General features: G+C 42.7%; 1 protein-coding gene across 1 annotated transcript in view; it reads left to right on the plus strand.

Annotated features, from left to right (window-relative positions):
* Positions 1 to 27,371, plus strand: part of EEPD1 (endonuclease/exonuclease/phosphatase family domain containing 1) — a 63,003-nt gene that overhangs the window by 14,530 nt on the left and 21,102 nt on the right. The window contains exon 2 of the mRNA XM_058811713.1: positions 18,612 to 18,663. Within this exon, the coding sequence (XP_058667696.1) occupies positions 18,612 to 18,663 (52 nt within the window). The remainder of the gene's footprint in view (positions 1 to 18,611; positions 18,664 to 27,371) is intronic.

Raw genomic sequence — 27,371 nt, forward strand, 5'->3', positions numbered from 1 at the left:
GGCCATTCTTATGTGCAGACGTCTCTGAGCCTGGCACGCAGGGGTCCTCTGTGACTGAGGAGCTTTCAAAACTCCTTCCTGCATGTCATTGTGCAGCTAGGAGCTGGGATTGCTTCCAGCTCACTGAAGACACTCCGACATTGTTCCCTCCTAATCCCCTCCTTCTCCCAGAGCATGGTTTTTCGGAAGGCTAGCATGTTCCCTTGCTGGCTTTCCAGGCGGGAACACAAGCGGCGGTTCCTGGGAATAGCGTAACCCTGAATTATCGATGAGCCAAGGCAGAGGGCGGCTGCATGGTGTGATGGTGGGATGAGCCCTTGGCTCTGTGCTGTGTGAGGGAGGATGCCTGGCTGGCCAGGCTGGCTTGTGGCTGGGCTCCATTTATCTGCTTGCTGGCTTGCCAACAAGAAGCACAAGTGTTTAGCAGTGGTGGGGATGGGTTTCAGCAGGAAGAAATGCCGTTCCCCCATCTCCCTTCTTGCAGCCATGCTGAGGTTGAATCACACCTGGTTTGCTGTTTCATTTGTGTGCTGGTAGCCTGGGGAAATAAAAGCAGGTTAATGGGACAGGGAGGAGGGTGCTTCCTATTGAAGTGGCTTTTTTTTTTCCCCAAACCCAGATACAAGCAGAGAGAGAGAGAACAAGGTAATGAATAAATAGAAATATTCAGATGTCTTTACAAGGGCATCTTTCAGTGCAGGGATTTGACCTTGGAGATTTGGATTGTGTCATTTATAAGATGGTGGCCTGAAGGTGCGGCTCCAAAAGACTTTGCACATCCCTCAAGGCATTCACCGGTCCAAAGGGAAAGAAGAGTAAAGGGGATTTATTCCAGCTAAGTTCTGTCACCTTTTCCTGCCTTCTAGCAGGTCAGGAGCTCAGGTGAAATTAGAACTTTTGGTACATCTGGCTGTGCTACTGTTCACTCTGCTGCTCCTTCTGATGTTATTAGCTGTGTGTGTTTGGAGCACTGAAGGAGATATTTAAGGAGAGGGAAGCTGGGATTGAAGCTGGGGTTTTTTCAGGTTTTCTTCATATGATGAGAACCTGGAAACATCTATAGCCATGAGCACCAGCCAGCATGACTGGGATCCCTAAATTAATGGTGGATCTATGGTGGGTCCTATCTATTCCCTAAATAGATGTTGGAGCCTCCTTTGCAGTGTCAGGCTCTAACTTTCAAGTTTTTCCTCTTAGGAATAGTGAAAAATGGTGAAGATAGTTTCTGAAAAAATAGCAGAATTAACTTAGAGCTACACTTAACAACTTTGCAGGTCTGTTGTGATCTGTGGTCTCACACATTTTGCTTTCATCCCTCAGAGCATGTCCTGTAGAAAAGGCTGTGTTCCTGGGAGACTGGACAGCTAAAGTGGGAGGTGGATAGTCAGTCAAATCCCACAATGATATGCATGATCTTAAATTGGATATTAGGAAAAATTTCTTCGCTGAAAGGGCTGTCAAGTATTGAAATAGGCTGCCAAGGGAAGGGGTTGAGTTGCTAGCCCTGGAGGTATTTAAAGGATGTGCAGATGTGGTGCTTAGGGGCACTTTTAGTGATGGACTTGCTGCTGTCAGGTTAATGGTTGGAGCTGGTGATCTTGCAGGTCTCTTCCAGCCTAAACATTTCTCTGATTCTATGGGTTGCCACTGTGAGCTTTGGGTCACATCCTGGTGTGACGTAAAGGGCACAGCCGTCGGAGACACATTGCTCCACCTCCTCCAGCTAACCCACATCCCTTTACCTCACATCCTGTAGACAGGAAGGGTATTTCCCTTCTTGAAAGAGGGCTTTAAAGCATTATTGTGTTTTGGGATGGGGGTAGGGCAAAGAGGAAATCAGAAGCCCAGCATGCTGGCTTTGCTGACTTAGGAAATCAGATGGTTTGCCTTGTGAGGGATTTCTTCAGTGCAGAGCTGGTTGTGAAGTGGTGGTTTGTGGCAATGTTGACTAATTCATGTTTTCCTGCCAGAGGAGGGGTAGTGTGATCCCAACAAAGTGTTGGTTCTGCCTCATAGTGTAACAAAACTCCCTTTGCACGCTGTCTTTGTATCTGTGCACGCACAAGTTGTCCCTGCTTGCTCATCTGAACAGGTTATCTCTCTGCTTCTGGCTGTGGTCAGCAAACTTCAGCTGGTGGGAGGTTTTGTAGTGACCCAAGCTCTGGGAAGAGCACCCTGCCATCCTTTTGAATGAAGGGAGTAGCATCACTGCTGAAGATCTGTTCCAGTGTTAGCTCAGCCTCTTCTGCCCGTGCTGACTACTAAAATGTGTAATTTTTTTGCCTGAACTATTTGTGCTTTTCTCTGAAGAGGAGAAGGACAATTTAAAATTCTCCTTTCTGCTCCCTTCTTCTACCCCACTTTTCTGGGAAAGCTGTCCTTAGCATTGTGCTTATATCATGAGACATGTAACGTATGTTGTGATCTCCTCCCGATGTTCTCCTAAAAGAGGAAGGCATGACTGCAGCCTCTGTAGCCTTTCTTCCCCAAGGGTACTGCTTCTTTCCTCATCCTCCTGTGTCTCTACATGGTCATTTGTACCTCTCTCCAAGTGAGACCACCCAGTCTTGTCATCATTGCCTTGCTGAGCATCCTTGGTAAGAGGTTGACTATGATCTATGGCGTCACCCAGAGACCCATCCTACCTCTTTGCTCCATTAGGGCTCATTTTATGTTTCCTTATGCTCCTATCCCCAAGGATGGTGCTGCTTAATGGTGACCTTACTGAGATGCCAGAATTGCCATCTTGCAGTCGGATTTTTTATTCAGTGAAGTGACTGACTGCTGCTGTACCTGCTCTCTTTTCATCATCTGTGACATGGCCAGTCTTTTCCTGAATATTGGGTTCAGGCATTGGGGAAACAGTTGTGATTTTCCTTACTGGCTTATATGTATATGCCACAGCAGGGTTATCATTTGCTTAGTGTTTTATTGATTAGGCTAGTGAAGCTGGTGAGCCTCTAAGGGACCACAGGCAGTTCAGCTGTAGATAAAGATTCAGGGAGCCCCAAGGGCCTGATTGACATTGTGTATGAGAGGAGCCAGCCTGGTGGGGCACTGTACCTTCCCAGCTGCTGCTCCATGGACTCCCCTTCATCAGGAGAACACGTGGATGTGGAGGCTTTCCTTCTTCTGGGTATCCTGGCCACCTGGACTGCAAACCAACATCAGTCCCACTGAAGTGATTAATGTGTCTGGAAGCTTCAGTACTCTTAATGTGTGCTGCACATCTGCAAAAACCTGGAATGCTTAGCCAAGGTGAATGGAAAGGAGAAATGGCTTCTGCCTCCAAACCACTTCTCCTTTCTGAGCCTTGAGTTATGGAGCAATAAACAGGAAAAGGAATGAAATCACCTTTTGATGCTGTGCAGGTATGCTAGAATTATGCCCTATTAAAAGTTCAGTAAACTCTATTAACCTTTCTTACACTGCTAGGACTTGCATAACATCAGGAACTTCTTTCCCTTACAGTAGTAAAGAGGCTGTGTCATGTGTGTGCTATTTTCTTTTTTCTCTGTAAAGCAAAAAAGACATGCTGGTTTTGCTTAACCAAGGGAGATAAGAGAACTTCCTCTTACTCAGTCCTGTGGCAATGCAATCCCAACCCAATACTATCCAGCTGAATTTAACCATGTGGAGACAGCTGCCTTTGGCAATTTTTATTTTTATTAGTGAGAGGGAGTGAGAGTCAGTGTTTCCTCTCTTTCAGTGTGAATCCTAGTAACCCCTAAGATGTCTGGCTGGATCCCTGCCTGTGCAGGGTTATTTCAGTTCAGGCAGTGCACACTGCTGCAGCTCATGGCAGGCTGCATCCACTCACAGGCAAAGCGCCTTAAATCTTTGCCCTGCACACACTGTGTAGCACAAATAAGAAGATGCTGAGAATCATGTGTTTAACAAAATCTCCTTTCCATGGCTCTTTGAAGAGCTTTAAAAAGATTTTTTTTTTTTTTTAAATCCCCAACAAGCTCACAGTCTTTTAAAATTAGAAGGATTCGGGATTTTACTTTTAAGTTTACCTGTACGCTCTCTAAAGAAAAACCTTTGGTGACAAAGCTGACACAGCAGAATCGTGTTTATTGTCCACTATTATGCATCTGGTAAAGCAGATATGACAAGTCCTCTTTTCTTTAGACCTTAAATCTTTCCTTTTTTTCTTAGTGGATACTAGCAGGCTGGTTAAATAGAATTCCTCCATAGATGCAGTCCTCTGTAATTTATGTAATAGTAATTTCTACAACTTTTTATTGTAACTGGTTACATACCTGCATGCTGGCTGTGCACTGCAGCAGTTGTTACCGTTTGCAGACATTAGTGTTTGTTGAGAGCTCTGAAATAAAATTAATGCCCCTTTACATCCTCCCAGCCTTTGTGATTTCTTAGGTGTTCTGCTTTTGGTTTGAGTTTTTATTTATTTTGGCTTCTTTTTTAAACAGCATATGGTCATGTAGGATTAAGCTGCAGCTGTTCAGTGTTTGGGGATTTATTTGATGCCCTTTGAGAAAGAAACAGACTTCTGTTGCTTAACAGGGCCTTGCTGAGAAGAAGACTGACACTTCCTGTTGCTCTCCTGGGCTTCTAAACTACCACTTGTCATCCACCAGGTTTTTCCTCTGCCTCCATAATTAATCCTCTGAAAACCAGGGCTTGCAATTTGTAATCAAGATTCTAGCTAGGAGCTATTTGACTGAACTGTGGGGGGCGACAGGGAGGAGGAAGGGGGGCTATGACAAAAATCAGAGGAATCATCCAAATGGTGAAGAGTAAATGCTGAAGTAGTGAATAATGCATTAATGCTGTCCTTAAGTGGGAAGTAGGAGCCCTGTACACGATATAATTAGCACTTATATAAATGTATGCATTCCTGCACTGTAAAATGCCTAAATGAGGAACTACAACATGAGGTGGTCTAAGTGGAGTAGACTGTGGCTGGGAACTGTAGCCACTCTGGGTCTGTCCCACCTCGTCTCTGACACGATGCTGGATGAGTGCACTCACTTCTCTGTGGCTTCAAGCACACTCTGATCTGTGAAGAAGAAGCAGCACATGTCCCTGAGATCTCCTGCTAGCTTCTTGTTACTCTTTCTCAGCACCCAGAGCTGATCCAGGTTAATCTGGGAGCTTCTTGTCTGCCAAGTAAATTGGCTTCACTTAACCAGCTGCTGAATACAGCTTGCTGAGCAGGAGTGGTGACTGCTCAGACCATGCTGTCTGCAGCTGCAGGAGACAGCCAGCCAGACTATGCCTTGGCTATTTGGGCCATCACTGCTTGCTGCCTCTGTAGAGCATGTGCAAGTCCACAGGGAATGGTGTATGGAGACATTAACTTGAAATTACCCAGGCAGGAGAGCTGCTGTGTGGTGGGCACATGCCATGGGGTGAGTTTTCTGGGTGGTCACCTCTGGCATTTGATCAGTCCTGCTGCCCAGTGAGGGAGATGGAGCCCTGCCATGGGGTCACCCCAGGAGGGTGGATGTGGCCAGCATGGTCCTGGTGCTGGCACTGGGAGCAGGTGCCTGGGCAGTGCTGTTGTGTTTCAGCATGATGCTGCTCTGCCTGCCTTGTTCAGCTGTGCTGTACTATTCCTTATCAAATTCAGGGGCACTTGGAGACTGACACTAATTCTCATTTGTTTGCTTTTTATTTGTTTGAACACTCTGACAAATGCAGGGGTTCTGTTGGCTATAAAGTCATGACTCATGCTCTTGAAATTGTAGGAAGTGCTCTAGGAATTACATGGGGTTCTGGCTTCGTTGCTGTTCTGCCCATTCACCTGGAGTTTCAGGAGGCTCCACTTTGATGGCATTCCTCTTGAGCTTCCACAGGACATGGCTTTTCCTTTGGACCAAGGGGAAACTGTGAGCTGTCATGCTTCTGCACACAGACCTCTGCTGCAGGGAAACGTTTACTAGGCAGGCTGCTGTGCACAGTGTTTGTGCAGACATTGACCAAAAGATCTGCTTTTGTAACAGTGCCAATTATCACAGGCAGTATAAGCTTCTGTGTGTGTACACATATAACACTCTTGATTTGAAACTTACTCTTCCACATACAAGTATTCCACAATTTAAAACTCCCAGTGATAACTTCCATCACAGAAACTTAAGATTTTTCCTCTTCTTTAGGAGAAATAGATCACTTTAATGAGGCTCCTTAACTGATGGAGTTTGTCCTGATCTCAAAGTCATAAGATACTAGAACAAAGAGGCTGCTGTGATAAGTGAATGTAAAGTAACTCAACTGTGCTGTTTGCTAAGCACATTATACAACAAGGGGAAAAACCTTCTGCTGTGCTTTATTCAAGGAAACTTTTAACATGGCACATTAATAAACCCAAGCCAGAAAATGCCACACAGTTTAGGACTAGGCAGGAGCTCAAATAAAGGATTAGTTGCCCTCCACCTACCTCATTCCTGGGGTGTGACTGATTTGACTGTGGTCTCGTCGTTGGTGAGACATCCCTTTTGTGTATCTTTTGGTCAAATATTTCACAACAGCATGTCATCTGCTGTGGAGGGCAGCTTCAATCTTGACAGCAGGCTGCAGCCCAGAGAGCCTGGGAACCACCAGATGAGATGCTTACGTGGACAGAGGTGACATCCTGTTATGAGAGATGAGAGCAGCAGGGAAAGTGGAAAAACCCTTTGCCATCCTTACCATGTGTCTTTAAAGAATCTGGCACAAGCTGCTGTTGGGGCAGGGGAAAGAAAAACATTACTTGACCCCTGTATCTGGTAAGATAAACCTGTTCCTCTGTCAACAAAGACCGTTTGTGGCAGCAGATATTTGCCATGCAGGATAATTATCCTTTATGATGAGTAATAAGTTATTATGCTGTATAAGAGTGTGTCATTTGAGGGAGTGGCCACTGTAGCAGATGGTAGCCCTTGAATCCAGAAGATCCTGAAGAAACTCAGCTGTGTCACTGACCTTGTGAAGCTTGAATGGTAGCCCATAGCTCAGCACTGCAGGTAAAATAACCTGCCCTGCTTTACAAGTGGGCAGTTGGTTGGTTTGGGATCTTTAAAACAGACATTAAAAGAAGCTTCCTCAGTCAGAAGCTGGTGCAGCACTGGAAGATGTTATCTCAAGGTCATGGTGTCTTAGTGTTTTAGAGGTTTTCAAGACTACAGCTGACCTCATGGTAGCCCTGCGTTGAGGACACTGCTGCATCAAATGGTCTCTTTTGACCAATGCTCCTGTGTTTGTGGCTCTGCAGTACTCTAGAGACAGGAACACAGGATTTGGTTAATAGAAGTGTCTTCTCTTTGCCACACACAGTCTCAAGGAATTTTCTCAGATGCAGTGCAAAAAGTGAAAGGTAGCAGCCTGTGGAAATAGGCCATAGTCTGCCTGCCTGCATGTTTGCATTGCTTCTACTTTCTTTTTGCATGGTCTGTCCCTTCTGCTTGGTGTATGTCTGTCAGCAAACTGAGCAGAGGCTGGTTTGAGGACAGCTGTTGGCCGGGAGAGTGTCGACTCAGCCAGTTTTTCTGACTTTGAGAGCTGAGGACAGATTGTATTTGCTCCTGGATTAGAGTTACAGCTATGTGATGCATCCACGGGAGGTTTAAATCCCAACCTTTCCGTGGTACTCTGATACTTGGAGCACAGGCTATATGCAGTTGTGGCTTTTGGCTAACCAGAGGCTTAAGCTTCACATAACCCTCATCACACTTCAAAGTCATTACTGAAGTACAAAACAACTGGACTGATAGACTGTCTGCTCTGTTATTTGGGTTAAAGTTATATAAATGGCACTCCAAATGCCCCATAAGCTAAATTCCCTTTTCTAATGCAGTATCATGTGATGTTGTAGATGAAGCTGATAGGATACTTTTGTTAATTAGCTCTTGGAAAGAAGGCTTTTAACTTCTTACCCTTATTTGACAGGTAGTTTTCTTATCTAATTTGTGCTTTCTGTGGGCTCTTGCAGATGCAACCTCAGTATTGGGTGACTGGTGTTTTCTGGCTACAATATTCTTTGCATTTCTGGCAACGCAGGAGTGTAGTGTTACATCAGTGTAAACAAAATTCTTTATGGCTTAAGATCAACACCACTTGTAAATAGTAGTGAAGACTGACAGAAGGCTGAGATGTTTTCTGTGCCTTTTCTGACATTTAAAGGCTTGGGTGCATGCAAGATGGAGGAGTATCATCTTCACTGGTATGCAAAACTGATTTTCTGCCTTTGCTGCCTCTGGCCTGCTCCTCTTCACAGTTTTCCATTTCTTCACTTTTTGTTTTGGACTGTGCAATTGACCTCTGTTTTAGGAGGGTGAGTATTCATGTTCATTCAAAGCTTGGGTGCTCTGTTTTCAGTAACCTTTGCGTGGGCTAGCTGAGTGACAGTTTTGAGGAATTCTCATTTCTGTGACCTTTCCTTCACCATCTGGGATAGATGCTGTAAGGAGAGCACCCCAGTTGTTGGCGGTGGGTCCTGACGCCATTCCTGTGTGTGGAGCAGCAGATGGCTGTGCTGACTGACGCTGCACTGTTGACATGCAGACTCGATAACGTTAGGCTAGGCCTGCTCTGGAGACTTTTGTTGGAGGCATAATGCATGAGTGTTATCTTGTTAAACCCACACTTTCCCCCCTTTCACGGCAACAAGATCTCAGTCACCTTGACAAGTCTTTGGATGCCTGCCCCTTGCCCTTGCAGAACACTGGTGTCAAGGTCTTGTCACCAGCTTCCCAAGCTCCACTCTAGGAATACAGGTGGGCTGGCTTTTGGCCACAGAGTGGGAAGTCCCTAAAACATACGGGCTGTCTGCTAATGCAGTTTCTGCTTTGTTCCCACCTGTTATAATGATGCACTTCATTTTAGCCTTTTTGTCAAAATGTCCTTGAATTTGTGAGACAAGATAAGCTGCTCATGAAAGAGCCATGAAGAAAAGTGCTTGACCAAAGCACTGCTCTTGGTTTCTCCTTTTCCCTCATCACAGTGCCTCTCAGTAATTTTGTAGGGTCTCTTGGAGCATTTCTTATGTACATTCTTATGTTTTAATATCCAGTGTTCAGTGTCTTCCACCACTTAAACAATTCCATTTTGGCATGAAGTCTTCTGCAAAAGATGCGCATATGAAATGCACAATGGCTGTGGCGCTTCGCCAGCCTCTTCGAGGTAGGAGCCAGCTCTTGAGGGTCAGTCTCTTTCTTAAGAGTGTGGTGTAAAAACCTGCAGAGTTCTGTATCCAGATTCAGCCAGGAAGCTTCAATACTCTTTGCACAACATCAGGATAAACCTTAGTGGCACTCAGGTGTTACCAGCTGATCGTAGTTGTACTACCATAAGGCTGCATCATTGCTCTTGAGCAAGTATTTTGCAAAGCAAACTGCCTTTCACTGTGTAAACTCATTTCTCTGAGATGAGGCTGTGCATATATAGCAAAGTAATACTGCCTTGGGTTTCTGAGGCTGAATAAAGGGCCATGACAAGCTTTCACATGACAGCTTGATGGCATATGGTTCACATACCTAGCGGAGAAAGGGACGTGGGCTGTTTCAAATCACATTTTATTTTGCAGGGACACAGAAGCATATTTTTCAAGTAGAATCCCAAATAACCACTTTGCATCCCAAGGCCCCATAATTTTGCTGGAAGCTTTGTAATTCATGGCAGAATGGTAGTGTGGTGGTGTGCCCTTTCCAAGCATATCCATTTATTTAACTAGAGACTACTCAGTTTTTCCACTGCTGCAGTAAGGCAGGATTGGGTGGGAAAAGGTGCTGTTTCTGGAACTAGGAGACTCTACCCCAGCAAGGAATGATTCAGAAAATCCAGAAAAAGAGCCAAATGCCAGAGACTACGTACACTATAATATAATGCCTATATTTGGAAGCTGTAAGTCACCTTTGATTTTTATGACCTTCTAAATTTTTGTTTTCAGTATTGATTCTCCTCCCTTATTGGACAGATTTGAATAATTCAGTGCAAGTTAAATAAGCTGTTCATGTCCAGTTTAATGACTCAGAAGAAATCAATGTTGCCACAGACACAACATTCTCTGTGAGTCTTTCTCTTCCTGCAGAATTATAAGGAAAAAAGGCATCTTTTGAAAAATTAAAAATTAAAATCCTGTGACTGTGGGCATTATATGAAGGATTTTGCCCAACTTCAAAACAACTGAGCATAAGGTGAACTGGTTTGGATGAAGACATTATTGTTCTTAGCTAAATATGATAAGAAATTAAATACTGAGGAGGAAAAGTGCATTTTATCATTATATGAATTAAAAGGCAACTCCCCCCCTTTTGTTTTTAATGCAGGGAACTGATTTTGGTTTGCTGTCTGGCAGAAGGGAGTTGCAACAACTGGTGTAATTTTTTGTGCCTAAATATAACACACATACACAGAGACACTTGCAGTAGTACTCTCTTCTGTTGCCTGAATTATCATGTAGTGAAGTGTTTGTCACAGGAACAATCAGTGGAGGTGGTGACAAAGAAGCCTGCTGGACTGTCACCCTGAGTTTTGAATGATTTTGGGAGTTCAGCTGCATTGCCACTATGTAATTGGTTCCTGGTAGTATTTATGCATGGACAAGATTGCTGTGTTTAGTATAATTTAATATAGGTATTTGATTTACTGTTTCTTTATTCATTAGGTTACTATTTTGTAGTCATTATGTTCCTGGCAGTCTCAGGCCTTTTGTGGTTTCATCTCATGCATTTGGGAATTTGGGACATATTTTCAGCTGCCTAGTCTATTTTAAACTCTTTTAAAATTAAAAAAAAAAAATCAACAAATAATGGGTTAGAACAGATTGATCCTTTTGAGCCATTTGCCTAATTAACCTTTGCCTCTCAGGAATCAGCTTTGATTCTGTTCAATCAAGTGCAATGTATCCCAGCCCTTAATAACCAGCATTTCTTCTGAGGACCTTGGAAGTCTTCCCTGACTTTTACTTTTCTAACTGCTGCCACTCTCTTGGCATTGCACCAGTTTGCAGAGACCGAATTGGAGAAGGACAGAAAAGAGTAATAACAGGATATCAAGAGAAAAGGCCATAGGATGGCCTCTAACTTAATCAAGTGTTTCTGAAAAGTACGGTTAGCACAGTGCTTGAGACTTCAAGGTACTCTGCACCTCAAATGCAGATTTATGAACCTACTAATGAAAGAAAGAACAGTATTTACATGTGCATTGCATGCACCCAAAGGATGACCCTTCTGGCACTTCCTCTAGTGTTAAAGTTTGAGGGAATCTTCTGAGAGACTTTATACAGGTAGAAAGTCTCTTCCCCCCTGTCTTCTCCCCCCTCACGTGAAAAAAGGAAACAATTAGGCTCAAGATCTGATCCTCTGTGTGGAAAAAGAGGTAAATGGGAGTCTTCCCAGTTGCTCCTAAATTACTCTCTCTGATAGAACCTCCCAGAATTTGCACAAGTGTCCTGATAAAGCATCACTGCCTCACAACTCAGGAGACACCTTTTCTGGGTAGATGGATAAGGGTGATGTTTCTTTAGCCTCGCAGAGATTCTCTGAGTTTTGAGCAGCTCCCCTCTTAATTTTGCTGAGTGTGACCTGCTCTGCTTACTGATTTAGTGGAAGTCTGTATGCACAGCAGCATGGATTTCATCCATTTGGAAATAGCTTGGGTTGGGTGTTTCCAAGGAGGTGGTCAAGAAGGCTTCCAGGTTTCATCATACATGATCATTCACGTGTTTCCTGCAGTTGGTTGTGGTTTGGGTCATTGTGAGAATGTTGTATTCCCTTCCAGAAGTCTAGGAAGAAGGTTGCTGTTCTCGCAGCCTTTTTGGTTTTTCTCTCATGCCTTGGGTATGCACAATGCTCAGAGTTTATGAATCATCGTTCTGTCCCTGCAATGATACAGCTGCACTGACACCACAGCATCACATGAACATATATCAGATACTCAGTGCAAAGTTCATAGGTCCTGCAAAGGGATGGCTTTGCTGCAAATTTGGGGCAGAGAACAGCACAAGGAGAGCATCCCTGAATCCAGGGCACCACTGAAATAGGAAAAGAAAGAAATTAACTATTTCAATTGCCTCCTGCCTTGTAATGCTGCTTGTTCTCCCCCTTCAACTCTCAGTAGTAACCATCCATAATTCATGTTTTCCTTCTTCTAGTTCCGTTACAGTTTCCTTTCTCCCTGTGACAAATACTTCAATCACTCACATAATGTAATAGCATCCGTGAATGCAAACGTCAGGGTGGGAGTGTTTGTGTGGCCTGCACTGCATTGCCAATTTGCTTGATGGATTTTGGCTTCTCTGCTCCTTCCATTTACTCCTGGTTCCCTTTCCAACTGCAGTGCCTTGATCTGCTTTTTGGTTTCAGACCATGCTGCAGGCAAATCAGCAATGACTAGACTTTGAAGAGTATCTGCTTTCATCCCAATGAGGGAGCTGCAAAAAAAGTAGCCTAAATAAATTCACCTATTTTATAGTTGTGTATATATATGAATGTTTTAAAAATTATATATAACATGTATATGATCTGTTTTATGTGTATCTATAGTATAGATAAATATAAATACATTTAATATGTAGGAAATGCAGCTCCCTGATTTTATCATTATTTCTTTTTACTGTGGATACATTTTTTCCTGAGAATCTTCCAACATATTTTGTTGTGTCATTAGCTGGCAGTTACTCCCAAAGCAATATGGCATGGTATTCCCATCCAAGCCCTTAAGCTGACTTCAGAAACTCTCTGGTGGCTTCCAGCAGCCATTAAGATGTGGCACTGGACACAGTTTTTCCTTCCATTTAAGGAGTGATTGAGAAGATGCAGATGCTTTTATTGGAAAAGGAGAAACTGGGGATTTTTTCCTCATCCAACTTCACAGGGGTAGATGAAGGAAGTATACGAGGCTGAAAGTCATTGAGCATGCTTTTCTTTCCTCCTTCTGCTTTTGTTTTTATGGGGGTGTGAGTAAACAGGGTCTTGGGGGGAAATGACTACTTTGTAAATGGGATATGCCAGCAAAAATAAGATGTATTTTTACAGTGCATGCATTGATGAAAGCCTTAAAAGTTGCTCCTTCACTGTGAAGGCATCCCACTAAGGTGACCCATTGCCCTGGTCGGCGTGGGCAGCCCCAAAAACTGAGTGCCACAGATCCCTTTGCAGCCCCAGCGTGCTCAGACTTGCTTCCCATCATCTCACTGTGTTAAACTTAGTCTGCTCGGTGCTCTTGGTGCTATTGGTGGGAGCCTGTTCTTTGACCTACCCTTGTGCAAGGTATTCATCACAGGGCCAGGCAGAGTTGGGAAGAGAAGCCTGGGTCCCATTAGTCATTAGCAACAAGGTCCAGCAGCAGGTTTGTATTTAAAACAAACAGCCAAACAGCAAAAAAAAAAAAAAAAAAGAAACCAAAAAAAACCCCAAACCCACCCTTTCTATACACACCACTCCCCCCCACATCTCCTCACACCTGTTTAAGTCACAAGGATCTGCAAGATCTGTGTTTATCTGTGTTTGCCACTTTTGGGCTGTTAGCTTTCCCTGCTCTCCATCTATTTCTCTAAGCATCTAACTATGCTTAAAACAATCAGAAAAGAGTTAATCACAGCCCTTAACCTCAGGCTGTTGACAGCTGGGGCAGCAGGGACCACCACAGCCCTCACAGGGAACACATACATGCATGGGGTGCTTCCCCATCCTTATAGTTACTCGCCCCATCATCCAGCAATGCCAAAGGAAAAACAGGGACTGTGAATGGTGATGAGTGTGCCCTTTCAACAGCACAAGTGGAGATTAAGGTGAGGAATGGGGAGAGCAGGCAGCTGATGGAGAGTGCTCCCTTCCAGGTACCATTAGCACAGCTCAGCTGCATTTTTTTTTTCTTTTTTTAGTCCAACTCTCACATTTCATGCCCATCTCTTAGAGCAGAATAGATTTAGGAGCAAGGCCAGTTTGGGTAGGTTTGCAGATACAATTTTGACATACAAATTTGGTGGCCCAAGGGGTTTTGTCCTGTTCTTTTTGTTAACTAACTAACACATATGTGTCTGTCAGTAAACACTTCAGTTACATGCATTCATGCTCTACTCTTAGATATATAAGTGTTCCCTAAAACTTCACCATGGGCCATAATATGTTTGTGGGATCTTATCTCAAGAGCAAAGAGGAAGAGTATGTAGACTAGAGGCATGGGAGAAAGGAATTATTTTATGTTGCTCAAAATGGTTTGGGATTGAGTGGTTTTTGCATGGGCTATTTATAATAATGTCTGTGAGTAGCTGAAGCAAGATTTGGTGCAGCTGTATGCTGAAGAAGGCGACAGAAAAGCAAGAGAAGGCAAATGGCATTTCTCAATGTTGTTAACTTTAGGCTTATGCACTGGCTGATAGAAAGCACTAGAGTTGTAGAAAAACTCAGGCCTCGAGCAAAGGTATGTAATTGAGCTTTTGTAGGGCACCATACTGAGGCCAAGTGTTCACTTAAACACTTCACTGAGTCTCTGATTGCTGAACTTAATGCTTCACATTTTCCTCACTTTCTCCTCTTTTCCCTTTCCTCAAAATTACCAGCTCCATGCTGTGCTCAGCTCAGCAGAAATAGGTCACTGTGCTCACTGATGCTCTGCTCTGGGGACCCTCTCTCTTGACAGTGGTGGCCAGGTGACCTGTGTCTGTAATGGCTGCAGTTCTAGTTTTGTGCAGGGGTGGTCCAGAAATGGACTGTAACTCTAAATACCTTCCTACCCCTTCAAACTGATTTTGGAGGAAGCAGCTTCTCTTCCTTAGGTAAAGACCTGAGGTGCATTCTGCATGGATGGAGCTGGGATCTGCCTTGTGCAGCAGTCTCAGACCATCCCATCTGCCTTGCTGCAGAGCCATAGGTTCACTGGTTTGCAGGCAAATGACCCTCTAGTGGTTCTTAGGAGAGCCCCAACATTCCCCACTGCAAGAGCAGGTGGGGTTTTGTGGGCAATATGAATTCAAGCTGGGAAGTGAAGCTCAGTGCAAATTAAATGTGGTCCTGATGGCTCAGGATGAACAGGAAGCCATCAGCAGGCAAGGGACCTATCTGCAAGTTTGCAGCGTTGCAAAAGAATGCCAGAATGACTTAAATTACTCCTGGGTATGTGGGATTAAAAAGAGAAACCCAATGCTACTTGTTTTTGAGTAGGAAGGCTTTGAGGAAAGGATTGCAATGATACCCTGAGGTGTAGAAATGTGTTGAAGCTGTAGGCATTTGCTCAGCACTGTGACTAATCTTCTGGAAACCAAAAGGAATTCCCTTAGAGGAGAATGCCGTGCGTCACCCATGGCCAAAAAAAGAGGGAGTCATGTTTCCTTGACAGCACATCATGTTTGCATATTTTCAGTGCTGGAGGAGAGTCCTTCATCCTGATCACTGCATGTTTTCAAGTATTTTCAGTGTGCCTGGGGTGCCAGGATATTAATTTCAATAGCTTTGTTTAAATAGATTGTGTAAGTAACTCAGTCAGTGGGTATTTATAATAGGGTTTCATATTCAAGCAGAGGCATTTTCAGTATAGTTACTCATATTACAGCTTCTTAACCAGTACATTTTAAAGCTGGGAAGTTAGAGCAGACTCTCCAGGAGCCATAAGGTTTCTTTGGGAAATATGACTTTTCTACAACGTTTTTCATGAGTTAGTAGTTGCACAACATGGTTGAGGATGAAAGAAATAATGCCAAGGATATACATAAACAGAGTAGTACTTCAGTGTTGTATTGTGGACTGCAAGAGCTTGGGCTTCAGCTTTGGCTTTTGGTAACTATTTGCATTTAATTTGAGTTTTTCTTAATTGGAGAATTCCTCCCCCTCTTTTTCCGCAGTTACTGTCTGTATTCACATCTCCTTTGAAATCCTTGTTGAATCAAAAAGCTACAAACAGCAAATGAATTTATGAGCTGCTCTCAGTGGTTGTAAGATTGCTGATGTAGTGCCTAAATAAGCACCTGAAATCTTTTTGAAGCATCAAATGCCCAAAGCAGCAGCCTTGGAAGAAGCTGCATTTCCAAGCTGACATTGCATCAAAGTAGCATGTACTAATGTTGCTTGAAACTGCTGGAAGAAATAGCAGTAAATAACTGGTTATCAAGAGCAATTTTCCAGGCTGTAATGCAATGGACAGAGAGAGTGTCTGTGATGCTGCTTTAAGGAAAGAAGGATCTTGCAGCTGATTCTTGTGTTTGCAGATTCCTTTTGACCAAGAAAAAATACCTGAGGTATTTTCAGGTGTCACCTGAGGAGAAAAGAGTAAAGTACTGGGCAAACATTGATTTTTAATTTGTAACAGCAGAGGAAGTCTTTTTCTCTCCAGGAATCAAACCAATGTTGCTGCAAATCATGCAGCAGCTTTGAATTGAGATTTGATTCTGACCCTGCATATGCGGTATCTCTGCAAGAGGTAAACCCTTTGTATGGTTTCTTCACCTTGAACAAGGGTACAGCATCTCCATAATATAACGAAATAAAGTAAAAAGATTCCTGCGTCCTGTTTCCTTACTTGCTTTTCTGTGACTGGATACTTTTAAAAAAATAAATACATAGCAGTTGAAAAAGTTCTTGTGGGGCTTTACAGGTGTAAATGGGAAGGAAGGTAGGTTTTTACAGTGAGATGATGATTTTTAATGAAAGTGGTACTTGCATCTTTCTTCTCTACATCTTTCTTCTGTAGCTATTGAGTGTCACATAACTCACATATAACATTCTAGAAATAAATCAGTCAAATGGTAGAGGCATCCACAGCCTTGACTGATTTGATTAAGTAATCAGAAAGTCTAGCTTCAAAAAGAAAAAGACAACAGTAATTTGCATACCCCCAACCCATGTATGCATAGACTTGAAGCCGCCTTTGCAGCAGCCAGGTGAGCACCCTGAGTGCATCCCTGTGTGTGTTAGCCTACCTCCCTCTCAGCTGTCCAGTGTATTTCTCAAATGCACTGCAACAGAGGTGAGTAATTCAAAATGAGGTGATTCCCGAATTCAGAGGGAGGTCTTGACTGTGCCTGTATTGTTCCTGCCTGGGTTATTGTTCTCCAAGGTGCCTCAGCTAAGGCTGCTTCTGAGTTGGACACAGCACTGAGGTGTTTTTTAAATGGAACTGCCTTCTTTGCTTGCTGCCCGGCCCATTTTTATTTTGCATGCTGGCTGAATTGCAAGGAAAATTATGTTTACAAATACCTTGTATTGGTTTTGTACTTTCCCTAGCTGCCTTCCAGTTCAGCTGAATTTGTGTGTGTGCAGCCTAGTGTGTTCACCAAACAGTAACACCAAATCACACGTCCCCTGCTACCACAGTGGTTGGGCTTTAATGGAACACCTTTTTCATTTTTCTGATTATCCCACTGTTTTCTGCTGTTTTCTGAACCATCTCCACCCTCTTTGTCTTAGTAATAATAGTCTCTGCAGACTAGAAATTCATTGTCTGTGGCTATTTTATAATTCATATGGTATAGGCTTTTTATGATACCTTGAAGACACTGAAAGCTAGAAGTCCATTAAAGTGAAAGCACATTGGTGCTTAGGGATTAGGCTGTGAATACCTGCAGTGGGAAGCCATAGAAAGACAGGACTAAAACTATGCTTTGCCAGCTGCTCTTGCAGGATGGATGTATATAATTAGCATATGAGGTGTCAGTGGATGCTCAAGAATTATGCAGTATTGCTCTGAGGATTTGAAAGGCTAATAAAACTTTTTGTATTATATCCTTTGGCAGGCTTCTGTGTTGACTATTCACACCCTCTTGAATATAAGCTTTTAACTATACTGGCTTTTTACTGTGTCTGTGTACAGGGTGGTGAGAGTAATTTAAACAATATTTATATGCATCATTTAATTCTTCTGTTGCCATAAAAATGTTTTTGTAACCACGGGTAAAGGAAATTATCCTCTGGAGTTCAAGGATAATATATTAAGTGACTGGGTTTAAGACTGGGTAAGGGAAGTGAGCCTGTACAGTTGCAAGACAGGTGTAGAATCCTGTTTGAGTGAATCTCATAACCTTGTTGAAGTGAATGAAATTCAGGGTGCAGGATTTAGCCCCTAGAGGTAAACCTAGAAAAGATTCAGTAGGTGAAGAAATTTGGGATTGATTAACAAAGGGCATTACAAGAATAATAATTGAGGATTACCTTTCTACCCTAACTTTAAATGGTGGTGCACATTTCCCTCATCTCTCCCTCAAATTTCTTCTCCCTCTGAGCTGGGTTGTCTTAATTCCTGCACCTCATATGTAATATTGTGAATCCCTGGGAATGGTTTTTTTGGGATTGATAGAAACCTGTTGACACTGAGGAACAAAGTTGACTACAACTGATAGAAATATCTGGAATAATTTTCTGTGTTTGTCATTCAGAAGATCCTTTGGTGTTAATTTGGGATATTGCAATAGTAATGATTGATGCAGTTTCTCTGTCAGGCAAATTCAGATATGCTTGTAACTTAGAAACCAAAAAACCTGCTTGCGACAGCTAATTCAAGGCAAACAAAGTGTCACTGTTTCTCTTGCTTAGTTTTGTTTCATCATGAGCATTTCTTGTATTTCTTTTTTCAAGAGATAGGATAAAAACAGTGCTGCAGTTCTGCTGTTTCTTCCATTTCTGTAATGCTTGCAGTAGAGTGATTAATTCTCTTTTTCTCTCTGTTTTTTCTTACAGTATCAAGCTTTTGGCTGTGCAGGAGCTGGCTGACAGAGAAGCATTGGAAAAGGTATTTAAAAATACATCTAATGCAATTATTATAACAGATTTAAGCTCTTAAAGCCCTCTGTGTTAGTTGTTCTTCCTAACTTCATGGAATACCATGCTGCATAGAATAGGATGTTTTCCTAGCTACATAGTGCATGAAGGCAGAGGGTCAATGTTTTGTCTAAGCTGACTGTGTGCTTTTGGTGTTTTCTGATTTTACAGCAAGCTCGGGGTAAGCAATGCTTAATAATAATCAGTAACTGATAAATCCAGTGTTGCTCTTCATCCAAGGGTGTTGCAAGCACAGCAGGCTCAGGTCAGATAAGTGGAAGAAATTCTTTACTGTAGGGGTGAGAAGGCACTTGAACAGGTCCCTCAGGGCTGTGGATGCCTCATTCCTAGAAGTGTTCAAGGCCAGGCTGGATGGGGCTCTGAGCTACCTGGTCTGGTGAAAGGTGTCCCTCGCATGGCATGAGGGCTGGAACCAGATGATCTTTTAAGGTCCCTTCCAACCCAAACTGTCCTATGATGGCCTGCTTCTGGATGAAGAACCAAATTTCTTTCTGCTTTATGATTCTTCTGGCCTGGCAAGTAGGACTGGACTCCCAGTGCCCATACTGGGACCAGTGGCTCACCCTGACTTACTACACCAACAACTTCACCTCAAGAGCAAGGAGCCAGCTGTGAGGCAGCATGAGTGACCTTTTAGCATGCAAAGAAAACAAGTGGATTCTGAGCCCCGTTGGAAAAACTGCTGTCCTAGAGCAGGCATTGAGCTGGTCCTGATCCAAGCAGCCCCTCTGTACCTACGAGTAGTGTGGAAAGGCTCAGGCAGGAAGGAGCAACCCTTCTCCTGCCTTGGACACATCCTTGTCTGTGTGAGGGAGGATGTCCTGCAGTGCTGTGCTCGGGCTGCTTCTGCTGGGTACTCTAGAAACAATGAGTAAAGATAGAGCAGCTGGGGGCTTCAGCCTTGTGCTTTGCCACTGACTGGAGATGCATTTCACCAAGATCCTTCGTACACCCCAGTTAATTCACACAGGGCTGTGGTCATTGCTGGGTCCCCAGGTTGAAGGAAGAATTGAGAATCTGACTCCATGTTCTTAGAAGGCAAATTTATTATTTTATGATATTATATTAAAGAGTGTTGTACTAAAGCTATACTAAAGAATAGAGAAAGGATTCTTACAGAAGGCTTAACAAGATACTAATGAAAAACTCGTGACTGACTCCTCAGAGTTCGACACAGCCTGACCGTGATTGATCACTAAGTAAAAGCAATTCACATGTTGGATAAATAATCTCCAACCACATTTCAAAGCAGCAAAACATGGAGAAGCAAATGAGATAATTATTGTTTTCATTTTTCTTGGAGGCTTCTCAGCTTCCCAGGAGAAGAAATCCTGGCAAAGGGATTTTTTCAGAAAATATGACAGTGACGTGGGGCATCTCTTCACTGGTGTTTGTCAACTCTGATTTTGACTTGAAGAGGTAGATTTTGATAAAAGGCAGTGACACAGGACTACACATGAGACATTGTCATTTTTCACACATGAACAAGACACGGTTCTCAACCACTCATTGTGGAAATCAGGTTGATCTTAGCAAATTTTCATTGTTTGCAGCAGTTGGATCCTCTGGCTCCTCATACCCTGTACCCTTCCCACCTTTCCAGCAGACCTGTACTTCCCTTTGGCCCAATGCCTCCAAAAACATGGCCTGGCAAGGTTAAGTGATCTCAGCCTGGTGGGAATGGCAGTTTGAGGCATTGTCTGAAGCGCTGCAGGAAGTTCTTCAGAAAGGCTCAGCCTCAGAAAAATGATCTTTCTAAATTGAGCTCTCTGAATATTTGATATCTGCTTTCATACAATGCCAAGCTTAAAGAATTTACAAGGCCAGTTTAGCCCCATGGAAAATAACAGGCTTGAATTATGTAAGTTCAAAGAAATTTGCTGTCTTTATTTTTTAAGTACAGGAGGGGAAAGAAGCCCACAGAATAGAACAAAATCCCTTGTCCAGCCTGCTTGCAGAGTCAGGTTTTGAGAACACTGTGCTTTGTTTTGTATTTGTAAGTCATTATTTATCAGCATTATACTGCAGGAATACAGAATATTATTAAATGATAATATTTTCATATTTATTCTAAAATAGGTTTTTCTGTTTTTCAAAGGGAAGTTTCTTTTAAAGTAGCAATGGACATGATAACTTAAAACTGTTTTTCCTGTAGGACACTTTCCAGTCTGTTGTAGATGGTTTTGGACTTTAGAAACTTTCTTGTTTCTAAAATTTGCTGCCCAGTTTTGAAAGTGTTCTTATATATTTTTGACACTTGCATGGAATCCCGGAGTGAGCAGCAGCCCCCTGCTGAACAGACTTAGGGGCTGCAGATAAGCTCTATGAAATCAAGCCACGTTGAAATTGGATGCATGTGCAGCAAGTCTCTGGAGAACCAGGGCCTTGAGGCAGTGCCATAAAATTATTCTGGCCATGAATAACACAGGCAGACTGCGAGGGGAGGCACATGAAGCCAGTGGACTGTTGGAGCAGGCTGGGAGAACTTGCTTGAACTGTTGGCGTGTTGCTTGCTGGAAAAGGATTTTGTGCTGTTCTGTCTTAGGTACTCAAGTGTCTTTAAATGTTTCTTCCACCTTGACTATTGAAAATGAACTAAACAAATGGAGTCTTTGCATGACGTAAAGCTTCTCACAGTGTGGTGAGAAGCTTTATGTCATGCAAAGACTCCATTTGTTTAATTTCCTAAACCCAAACGTTTTGGCAAATTGGGCCAAAATGGCCCTTTAAGCCCAAGATCTACCACACTGGTGGCATTAATGCCTTGTGTTGCCAAAACAGGAGGCATGATTGCCAGGGTTTAATTACAGCCTGTCCAGGACTGGGACAAGCTGGACTGACCCTTGGATGCTGTTCATGAGCTGGTTTGTTTTTCTGGGGTGCCGCAGTCTCCTGCAAGCACCACAGACAGGGTGCTGCTTGTGGAGCTGAGCCCCAGCACCACGCTTACTGCTGTTAGGAGGAATGGGAAAATAATAATTTATTTCAGTGAACCAGGTCACATAAGAAGAACAAGAGCCTTTACCTGGAGAAAGTTCTGTGTCAGAGGTGGGTTTGTGTTTGTTTTGGCCACAGTCTGTCAGATCCATTCCGGCACAGGCTCCATGTGAGTGGTCTTGCAGGCAGCTTAAAACCAAGCCTGTGCTTACCTGTATTTTGTCCTGCCTTGAGCCTTCAAATCAATGTGTTTGCTTCCCCCTGCCCCCTTGCTGAGCTTGCCCTGCTGCTGTGGGATTGTGTTACTTGCGTGCCTTCCCTTCAGCAGTGCTGCTGGCATTTGCCGAGGGCAAGGAGGAACACGGATGGCCAGGTGCCATGGGAGGGCTTCCAGCCATGCCAGCCTCGTCCCCACAAGGGTTCAAGGCTGCTCAGGCTTTAGGAAGAAGTATCACAGGCACTCAGGCTTGTTGGTGCCGAGTCCTGTATGGAGCATCTCTTCCTCTTCCAGAAGCACAGTGCGGGGAGACGCTCCCAGCGGCACTCTTGCCCCACTGTGTGTTTGAGTACTTTATTTTATCTAATTTTGGCAAGTCCTTAATTGCAGAAGAAGAATTCTACTTGCCAAATGTTAATTGTATTTATTTGGGGAAGGGGAAAAAATAATTCTCCCAAGGAACATGCTGTTTTTATAGTTTAAAAATAAATCTGTGTAAGTAATTAGGTTGAACTGCCTGGCCAGGTGACTTTTCTAGTTGGTTACTGTTTTAGCATTTAAACTCATAGCCCTTTTCAATAGGCAAGCATGTACACCAAAGTAATTGTTCTCACTAGTGCTTGATGCCAGTAAGTTATGCAGGAAGAGTCATCCATCTTACAAGAAAAATAAAAATATTCTTTGCATTCTAAGCATTTCCTCCTGCATCTTTCAAGTGTTAACAGGGGCTCTTGAGTTCATTTCTGCTTCAGAGGCGGGTTATAGAGGAAAATAAATAATTTGTACAATTCAATAATCCTCTGACAGTTTTTTAAAAGGTAAGCCTGCTTTGTGAGCAAGCAACAGTAACCCATTATTTTCCTATTTGTGTATTAAAATGTAAATGCATTTGCTGTTAATCAAGATGACAAAGGACTGTTCACTTGACTCCACAGAGAAGTTTGTTGGCTTCTCATCTAGGAAATGCAAATCATGTGATTCTGATCTGCAGTTTGTAAAGTGTGGAATTCACTTGCAAAGTGATGATTGTTCTGCCTGGAGTTGGAAGAGATCTACTTAGACTGCTATGAGACACACTAGGTGGGCCGAAGGATAATAGGAATTGGGGTGAGAATTTTGATTTTGTTAAGGGATGATGTTCTTGAAGTTGACAATGAATTGCAGCTTGAAAATCAGTGTCAGTTACACAAGTTTCACCATTAAGGTCTGCCTATAAGAATGACTGCTAATTTATGTGAGCTATGTCCAAGAGGTCAGTGAAAAGAAAGCGAAAAGAGCAAAACAATTATCAGTCTCCTTGCACTGTCTGTGTGGGGATTTTCACCTTCACTGGAGAAGTTTTGGAGGTCACAAATCAAGAGGGATTGAAAGTCTTTCACCTGGTGCTGCTGAAGCACAGAATGAATTCTCTGGAGGGCAAGCAGCCATGCACATTCTCAATACAGGAAGGGCTCTCTTCTGTCTGCTGGTCTAACCTTACTTGGTCATCCATCAGGAATTTCTGCTGGAGATGATAGAATGAGAAAATTCTGATCAGCCTTCTCCTCCAGGTAGATTCCCCCCACACCATCTAAAGAGCCATTTCTCTTTCTTCATATTTACCTTGTTGCATTAAATGGAAAACTTAGCTCTGTAAACAGACAGTGTCTATAATCTGTGCTCATTTTTGGCTTTTCCCACCTCCATGAGCAGTCCTATTGTCTTCCACGATATGGAATCAGTTTCCTGGATTTCCTCGCCCATAGGAAAGACCAGATGTCTGTATCTGGGAAATATTTGCTAAATTCAGCCCCTTCCCATCACACAGAATTTTCACAATCTGCATGAGGAAGCAGTGAAGCACAACTGAGGTGGTACTGAGAATGTGGCATTATTTTACTAGAAGAAATTTAACATGCCTGCCATTGATCAGAAAGTGGCTTTTGTGTGAGGGGAAATTCAGTGACTGCTGTTGCACAGTTTTACAGGGCAAGATGAGGCAAAAAGGGGGTGCTTGTTTACTTTTAGCAGCATTGCTCTGCTGGTGCAATTTCAGCTGCAGTCAAAAAGAGGTTTGTAAAATGCTGAGCTGCCCTGTGTGCTCTCTGCTGTAGCCGCCTTCTTTTTACACAGCACATGGAGAATTTTAACTAAAAATTTGCTTTTGTTTTCTTGATCCAGTGTACTGTTTCCTCCAGATATTATCAGAACATAAAAAGTATGACGTCAATTGAGGTTCCAGAATTTCCAGTATGAAATGCATCTGCTGGAGGTTTTTATTTATCTTTTGTCTGCTTTTGAGTAGATTGAGCCAGATCAGTGTTTAATCATGATTAAGCCCATTGTAATCTCTGTTCTTTATAAAATCCCTCTCTGAGCAGAGCAGGTTGTTTATTTGTGAAAGTTTATCCCTAGGAGCTTTTTGGTGTTTGAAAGAGAGGTGCTGGTTTTCATTTGCAAGGGTAAGCATAGGCACATCGCATCTTGCTTGCATGGATATAAATGTGGTTGTGGGTGCATTTGATGTGATGATTTTTTTTTTTTTTTTAATGTAGCCCAGAAATGAAGTTAGTCTGGGACTGAGTCTTTGTGTGCATATTTTTAATTGCCATAATCCTTCTGTACAGTGTGAGCCCTATCTTGCAATCTTGCTTTGGGCTGTTGGTTAAAAAAGATCATAAGGCGATTTGCAACGAATGAATTAGTTGCTGAAAAGGAGTTATATTTACTGCCTGTTCTTATACCTATCCTTTCCAGAAAGCAGTTGGCCCCTTTGAAAATTACGTACAATTGGATGTCCTCTAGAGTCAGAAAAGGAAACAGCAGTCTTGCTTTCAGAGATCAGGAAAAGGAGATGTCAACTTGGCTAGTGACTCAATCAGGACATTTGATCTCTTTCTTCCAGCCCTGTCATTGCCTCATTTTCCTGCTCCCCATTTTTAGAGAGGATAGCTGGAGTCAGGTCTCTCAGCTATGGGATGGACTTCTGCAGAGTTCATCAGCAGATGTAAGTCCTTCTGCCCTGTTCCTTCAAAGCCACCATGGAGTCAGTTATTGATCACTTAGAGTAAAAGGAGATTATTCCAAATCATCCCACTGATTTTGCTTCTATTCTTTTTCTCACCTTATACCCTATTACTTTACCCTTTTGCTTTCCCACACCCTTCCTGTGTTTCCCCCTTTCTCCATTGTCTTGCTTGTTTACCTGAGTGCAGGTAATACTCATGAATACAAAGTATTAATTTTTTTTCAGACTGCACCCCATGGGCTCATGAAATCTCAGAGTGGAGGAAAGAATAGCTGTAATTGGAAAGCAATAATTTTTGGCTGAGTGGAGCTGCAAATGCTGTAACATTTTTTACTAAATGGGTGCCTTTTTTGGCATTATCATGTCTACTAAATTGTCTTAGAAGCACTGCAGCTATATTGTGTTTGCTTCCAGCCTTTCATATTTTTCCTCCTTTCTGTTCTCTAGGAGGGATCTAGATGGCTGGAAGTTTAAGGACATGTATTGGTCCTTACAGTTCTGGCCAGGTTCATGATGATTTCAGTAGCTCTCTGCAGGAGGATCTGTGACTGCTTTATCTTTCCAGGCCCCTCACCTGCAAACTATCATCACTTGGTCAGCAGCACTTGAAGCACAGGCTTTCATCTACTAGGATTGCTGGTGTCTTTGATCTTGGCTGGATGCTTTTTCTCTGTAGTTGCATTGCCCATCTCTTTTTTGATGATCAGTGGACTTCAATAACAAAAACACTAGAAGCCATGATATACACAGCACAGGGAGCTACATGGAACACAGATTCTCTTAAAATGCTGTCCCTTATTAGGTGCCCTCTTCCCTAGAGCACTGCTGAGCCTCTCTGAGCAGTGGTGGTATGGAGATTGCTTGTTCCAACAGCTTGGCATTTTTTGTAAATCATCTGGTCTTATCCCAAACTCACCCAATAACAAAGTCATTCTCTACACTTCCAGAGCAAGGAGAAACAGAAAATACACGTTTATAAGTGCTGGCAAGTGTTCAGGTTTGGTTGTGAGTAGTAAAAGTAAGAGGGGACTTAGTCCTTTTTCCTTGATTTCTTCTAGAAGACGGTAGAAGGCAAAGCAAGTGCAAAGAACTGGAACAGTTTTGAATAGTCAGCAATTCGAGCAAGAGTGGTTTTTTGGTTTTGTTTCTTTTTTTTTCTTTTTTAATATATTGACATAGCAGCAAGGGTGTTTTAATGTCATCCCAAATAATTTTTGATAGTGATACATATGCTCTCTATGGGAAGCCAGAATCCATGGCATCTGTTGGAGCAGAACTTTGGTCAGGGTTGAAGGACAATCCTGTAGACTCTGTGGAGGGCATGCTAATAAGGACAGAGAGAAAAGCATGTATTATTACTCATGGAAACTTATAAATAAAGAATGAGCTGTTTCAGAGAGGAATCAATGTCAAATTGGGTCCTCTGAATTAAGAGCTAGACCTATAAAAGAAAAAAGAAAGGAGTATGAGATTTTTTTTTTTTTTAATTTTTTAAAGGTAAAATAACATGGCTTAGTGCTAGCAGCCTGGAAGAGGTCCTCCAGATAATAAGCATTAAAAACAAAAAGGAATTAGGAGGTGAGGCAGATGAAAATAACTTTACAGAAGATGGCCCAGTGTTCTGTAGGGTGGTGTAATCAATGCCTGAAGGAAGAATAAATATTTGAGGCTGGCAATGGTTGTGAGTCATATTAGATGTTTCTTTCTTCCTTGTTTTTGTGTTCTTACCATGGGAAAGAATGCTTGCTCTAAGCAGAGATGTAAATCAGTTGGGGAAAACAGTAATACCAACAATAGGAAAGAAATGAAGCCACAAAACACCCAACTCACTTGCTATTACCTCTAGATATTATCATGAGATGGAGGGAGACCTAAGTTTACATGCTTAAGCAGCTTTCTTTGATTAATAACATTCAAATATTGGGACTTGCCTGCTCCCTTTCAGTTTTATTTGTTCCTCTTTTACATTAGAGCATTTCCCCCCCTTCCTCTTCTGCCCTGGCTGAAGGTGGCATGCAGATGAGGAGATTCAGATGACAGCAAATCGATAGAGCTCATTTTGTTTGGGGTGCTTTTAGTCAGTGAATAATCTACTGTTCCTTATCACTTTTGTATCTCATGTTTCATAGGATGGTTCTCTATTTGCTTTCTCTATTAAGGGCTAGGTTCTGATAAACTCATTGTCACCTCCTGGTAGTTCCTGGGTGAGTAAGGTTTTATTCACAGTGGTGTCATTTTACACCACACCACAGAAATAGATTCCTGGGTTTCATGGGAAAATAATTGATCCAGGATTAAGTATAAAAAACCAAACCCTCAGGCCCTAAGGAAAAACAAAAAAAACCCTCCCAAACAAACTTAAAACCCCAACAAAATCCCACAAAAACCCCACAAGCAGCAAACATCTAAAACCCACACAAACAAAAAACAAACCAAAACCATAAAAAGGTGTTCCAGGAAGCCATTGACTCCTGGTTGCCCAGTACCTGATATCCAG

Source organism: Ammospiza caudacuta, chromosome 1 (assembly GCF_027887145.1).
Source record: "Ammospiza caudacuta isolate bAmmCau1 chromosome 1, bAmmCau1.pri, whole genome shotgun sequence".
Taxonomy (NCBI): Eukaryota; Metazoa; Chordata; class Aves; order Passeriformes; family Passerellidae; genus Ammospiza; species Ammospiza caudacuta.